At 42.0% G+C, this 5,867-nt stretch overlaps 1 protein-coding gene across 1 annotated transcript; it reads right to left on the bottom strand.

The window, feature by feature from the left end:
- Positions 1-1,092: 1,092 nt before the first annotated feature.
- Positions 1,093-5,658, bottom strand: LOC129814898 (nuclear nucleic acid-binding protein C1D-like). The gene is made up of 5 exons (XM_055868084.1): positions 5,561-5,658; positions 4,680-4,822; positions 3,077-3,143; positions 2,867-2,922; positions 1,093-1,584 (listed from the first exon to the last, which is right to left on the bottom strand). Exons 2-5 carry the CDS (start codon positions 4,815-4,817, stop codon positions 1,252-1,254), a joined length of 594 nt encoding a protein of 197 aa, XP_055724059.1. The 5' UTR covers positions 4,818-4,822; positions 5,561-5,658; the 3' UTR covers positions 1,093-1,251.
- Between the last annotated feature and the right edge of the window lie 209 nt (positions 5,659-5,867).

Raw genomic sequence — 5,867 nt, 5'->3', positions numbered from 1 at the left:
TAGGTTCTTGGTTCCAATATTTTTTTCTAAGAGGTTGCCATTTGGACAGGCTCCTTTAAGTACACTTGACCATGCAACGATTTACTTCTCAGCCAGGTCAATAGCTTCCCACGTTTGTCGACGTTTGTCTAAGGTAGTTATACATTATTTCAATACAGAAACTCCATACGAGTGAAACCACTCTCTGCTCCCCTGACCTAACCCTCCTCTCTGCCAGTACAGTATAGCTAGCTTAGCGTTGATTCAAATCAGACTGGGTAAATAAACACAGCAGAACCAGAATGGAGCTTGTTACCTCATGTCGTTCGATGTGCCATTTCTTTTCTGGTTAGTGACCTGATGTAGAAGACGGATGCAAAGACAAAATGTCTGTGTGCTATTACATTTAAGTTATTTAGCATACACTTATCATGAGCGACTAACAGACGCAATTAAGGTTAAGTGATTGCTCAAGTGCACAACAGATTTTTCCTCTAGACGGCTCTGGGATTCGAACCAGCGTCTTTTAAGTTACTGGTCCAACACTGTTAACCGCTAGGCCACATCCCTGACGCAATTTTAAATAAAGCTTTACACAACATCTTTTAGTGCGGACCTGTTAGACCTTTTTGCTTATTTAAATGTACAGGTTTTACGCACCAACCAAACTTCTGGGAAAGCGTGATTGGCCCCTTTTGATTAGCTTCTAAACTGAGTACATGTGGAGGGCTGGAGTGGGATTTGAGGGAAGAAAATTCATAAATTTTTCTCCAATATGCTGGTCTGTACTGAAGGCACTGTGGGCAGACTGGGTCATCACAAATGGCACCCTATTCCTTATTGGTGCCTGGTCAAAAGTAGTGCACTTCATAGGGAATAGGGTATGGTTTGTATGCGACCTGGATTGTATGCGACCTGGACCATTCGTGAGGCAGGCTGAAAGCTTTTTTTGTTAACCTTTATTTAACTGGGCAAGTCAGTTACGAACAAATTCTTATTTACAATGACGGCCAAACCCGGACGACGCTGGGCCAATTGTGCATTTTGTCTGATGTTATGACAATGACTTCTTTAAAATGTTTGAAGAGTGGAAATAAACTCAAACAATTTGACTGTAACTGCCAGATCTTTTTTGTTGTTCTTTTATTTTACTTTATTTGTACTTTCTTTGTGTTCCTACAATAAAAACAAAGTAGAAAAAAAGAAAAGGGGACCAAGGAAACGTGGTAGAGGCCAGCAAGGAACCAGCCCCTGGTGTTGCACCACCTCCTCTCAGCTGAGTTTGGGTCCTTTTGACTGATGGCCATCAAAGCGTTTGTGCTGGCCGCGACCCGGAGTGCGGTGACCGCGACCCGGAGTGCGGTGGCCGCGACCCGGAGTGTGGTGGCCGCGACCCGGAGTGCGCTGGCCTCGACCCGGCGTGTGCTGGGGGGCACGGCCCGGCGTGTCCTGGGGGTCACCACCCGGCGTGTTCTTTGACTTCCCTTCCTCAGGCTCCCACAATGCGTTCCTGAGCAAGCGAGACATAGCTGGTTTGTTCAGACGGGATGCTTTCCTCCTATCAGTGATCTCCTTCACACGGTTCATATATGTCCTGATCCTCTCCTAGTCAGGAGACAAGAAAATACAGGATTTAGAAATTAAAATATTATATATGTCACCCATCTACAGTAGGCACCGAATGTACAAAATATTAGGAACACCTTCCTAATATTGAGTTACACCCCTTTTGCCCTCAGTGTGTCGGGGCATGGACTCCACAAGGTGTCGAAAGCGTTCCACAGGGATGCTGGCCCATGTTGACTCCTGTGCTTCCCACTGTTATATCAAGTTGGCTGGATGTCCTTTGTGTGGTGGATCATTCTTGATACACACGGGAAACTGTTGAGCGTGGAAAAACCAGCAGCGTTGCAGTTCTTGACACAAACCGGTGCACCTGGCACCTACTACCATACCTTGTTCAAAGGCACTTAAATCTTTTGTCTTGTCCATTCACCCCCTGAATGGCACACATACACAATCCATGTCTCAATTGTCTCAAGGCTTAAAAATCATTCTTTGACCCGTCTCCTTCATCTACACTGATTGAAGTGGATTCAACAAGGGACATCAATAAGGGATTATAGGTTCCCCCTGGATTCACCTGACCACAGTTACATGCAAACAATATGATTATTGTGGATAGTCAGCTTAATATAATAGCTTGTTTAAAATGTTTACATGCTATGTGTAGTATCCTTAAAGGCTTCTTAGAATTACGACTCATGAGACTTACGTACGGTTTAGTATTTAATTGTAACTTAGATTTACATTCTCTTATGCACCTGGCTTAAACCTCCCTGAAGCTTTCTTAATCATAGTTAAATAGGCAGACATAGGAAATAGCTACGGATAGCGGGAAGCAAACCCCCGTCTTGAGTCAATACTGCCATCTATTGGTAAACATAAATATACCAGGTTACTACTCTATGCAAGAAGAACGATTTCCTTAACAATCATGTTTACATGGACATCTGAAATCAGACTACTGATGGGACTTTTGATAAATGCCGAAAATGTGTTTTAATCTGCGTATGCTTTACTTCCATTATAACCATACACACAGTGTACAAAACATTAGGAACACCTGCTGTTTCCATGACAGATGAGCAGAGTAAGGTGTTTACATGGCTAATGTTATGCCATACTCGGCCTTCAGCCATCATTTAATATTGAATTATTAGTGTGCATGTAAACATGCTCTGTCGTGGAAAGAACAGGTGTTCCTAATGTTTTGTACACTGTGTTTGTGGGGTTTTGAATGCAGGTTATGCAAGTTGACAATTGACTGAACAAAATAGGGTGGGATGAGTGGAATTCTCTTCAGGGTAAAAATGTAATATCTTACCAACTCTTGTTTGATTGCATGTTCTTTGGGGTTTATTCCTTGTGTGACCAAGTACACTGTAAAGAACAAGAATGACACTGTAATTTAACATGGGGAGTGTTGTGGTGACAGTCATTTCAACATCTTTACACCCCAAAAAAATTGTGCAGACTGGATATAATTTGACAATATTAACTTGGATTTGCGTGCAGGAAAATGAAGCACACTTACTCCAGAAAAGAGAGTTGAGGCTATATGCAGACATCAGGTCCAGCTTGGCTTGTTCCAGAGGATCCAGCTATCAAGAAAACAAGAGACACATTGAGAGGGTTTGTTTCAGCTCGCCCAGTTCGATAGGTAGGCAGAGTTAAAAGTGATTTGTATTCGTTTTGTAACCAGGCTGCACCCCGGGCATGAGCTGGAAGCTCCGCTCAAGCCACTGGTGAAATTGTCTCAAAACTGATGTAGCCTATTGTCAACCAGTAATGCGTTAGTATTCCCTGTTTTCACATGAATAAGTGTTTGATAGAAAACACACATGATTTATCTGCCTTCTGAAGGAAAACTATACTGAACAAAAATAAACACAACATGGAACAATTAACAATTTTACTGAGTTACAGTTCATATAGGGAAATCAGTCAGTCGAAATGATTTCCTTAGGCTCTAATCTATGGATTTCACATAACTGGGCAGGGGTGGAACCATGGCATAGGCCCACCCACTTGGGAGCCAGGCCCAGTCAATCAGAGTTTTTCCACATAAAATGGCTTTAATTACAGACAGAAATACTCCTTGGTTTCATCAGATTTCCAGGTGGCTGGTCTCAGACAATCTTGCAGGTGAAGAACCCGGATGTGGAGGTCCTGGGCTGGCGTAGTTACACGTGGTCTGCGGTTGTGAGGCCGGTTGAACGTACTGCCAAATTCTCTAAAACGACGTTGGAGGCGGCTTATGGTTGAGAAATTAACTTAATTCTCTGGCAACAGCTCTGGTGGACATTCCTGCAGTCAGCATGCCAACTGCACGCTCCCTCAAAACTTGAGACATCTGTGGCATTGTGTTGTGTGACAAAACTGCACATTTTAGTGTGGCCTTTTATTATCCCCAGCACAAGGTGGACCTGTGTAATGATGATGCCATTTAATCAGCTTCTTGATATGCCACACATGTCAGGTGGATGGATTATCTTGGCAAAGGAGAAATGCTCACCAACAGGGATGTAAACAACTTTGGGCACAAAATTGGAGAGAAATAAGCTTTTTGTGCGTATGGAAAATTTCTGGGATCTTTTATTTCAGCTCATGAAACATGGGACCAACACTTTACATGTTGGGTTGATATCTTTGTTCAGTATAGTTTGAGAATTCAAACAAATATATTTTATAGAAAATACATGTTGTAGCCTGTTTCTGAAGTATGCATTATGCTGCCTTGTTGACAATATGACCCGGAGCTGTAGATTTGAGCAGGGCGCTATGTGCTCCCGAGTTCAGTAGTGTAATTAAACCTCTCAAGTGGTGAGGTTTTAACAGCAGAGGCCTAAATATTGCTGTTCTGTTCATTTGAATATGTGACCGACTCAGTGACATTCCCAATAATCAGGGGTGTATTCATTTCGCCGATACTGTTGCAAAACTTTTTGCGACAGAAACCGTTTACTACAAACAGAAATAGTTTTGCATCAAACTAGTTTCTATTGGACAAATTCAGCTAGGTCTCTCCTCGTTTCGTTTGCTCTGTTTGGTTCTTAAGCGGTAATCGGCTGAATATACCGCAGGACTTCAGAACTCTCAATACCAAGTCCTTCTATCCTGTCAGTCTGAAAACATACTTTTTGCACCAGCTCATTTCTTGGCATGGATAGGATGGTCTGCACCATGTTGTTGACACCACCGACTGACGACTCAAACCCTGTGAGCTGCTCCTTAATCTCAGTAGGGTAGTCTTCCACAGGGATGTCCTCTGCCATGTTGTCTGGGGAGATTGAGAAAGACAATTAACATTAGTGGGATAGATAGACATAGTACATTTTATTCACTTAGCAGAAGCTCTTAACCAGAGGGACTTAAAGTAGTGAGTGTACTGTAGAACACTAGACAAGGTCGCTAGCTAGCTACTAATGATACCATGAGTCGTTCCACCTCAAAAAGAACAAGAAAGAGGCGACACCAACCATCGCAGATTGTTCTGAAATCATTTTGGTTGTTAGAAACGGAAGATTAGCATTCCTGCAACATTATTTTGTTGAAATATAATTTGATTGCATCCAAATTGAAAGTAATACTCAATATATAGTACTTTATTTATGTTTCCAATAAACATTGGAGACGGAACATACTTTAAACCTTAACAAGAATCTAAACCAACCCGCCTGTTTTGCACGCGTCGGTTATGTTGCTAAACAACCAACCCATCTATACCACCTGCTTTGATGTAGCGAAGATGAATAGGAAGAGGCGAAGCAATATCATAGATAATGTGGCTAAAATAGCCATGCATATTGCTGGCTAGCTAGCTAGCTTATTGCTGGATAGCTAACGTTAGCTTATTTCTGGCTTGCTGGCTAGCTAGCCTTTAAGCAAGCTACGGCTCAGCAAAAACACTTTATTCCCGTCAATGACAAATCTTCTCTCAACACTCCGTTAACTACTCATTGTTGAATAGTTTGTCTATTATTTTATCTGGTTACTGTAATAATGAGAAGCTAGCTACCTGTTTCTCCACACGTTGTAGTCCAACCGGAAATACATAAGCAGCAACATTCTCTTCTTCTATGTTTCGCCTATCGACAATACACACCGATGCTCAATAACGCCCTCTACTGTGTTGGATTGCAGAAAACAAAATGTACATTCAATCGCTCAAGTGCATATTATGAGGAGCTATCCGGGCTATTTTAAAATTAGTTAGTAGAATGTGATTCATTTAGTTGGCATTGGCATAATAAACAGGACCGTTAACATAATTTGAGCACTAGCAAGCGCTGCACAGAGAGCAAAATTATGGTTTCCAACATAAA

This window comes from Salvelinus fontinalis, chromosome 1 (assembly GCF_029448725.1).
Source record: "Salvelinus fontinalis isolate EN_2023a chromosome 1, ASM2944872v1, whole genome shotgun sequence".
Lineage (NCBI taxonomy): Eukaryota > Metazoa > Chordata > Actinopteri > Salmoniformes > Salmonidae > Salvelinus > Salvelinus fontinalis.
The sequence above is the reverse complement of the archived record's forward strand: the minus strand, read 5'-3'. Positions and strand labels throughout refer to the sequence as shown.

Bases quoted from the DNA above. Each gene is read 5' to 3' on its own strand.
- LOC129814898 (XM_055868084.1), bottom strand. From the start codon at position 4,817: ATGGCAGAGGACATCCCTGTGGAAGACTACCCTACTGAGATTAAGGAG. The intron at 3,144-4,679 runs GTATGTTTTCAG...TTTTCTTGATAG, and splicing joins GAAATGAGCTGGTGCAAAAA to CTGGATCCTCTGGAACAAGC. The intron at 2,923-3,076 runs GTAAGTGTGCTT...TGTTCTTTACAG, and splicing joins CCTCAACTCTCTTTTCTGGA to TGTACTTGGTCACACAAGGA.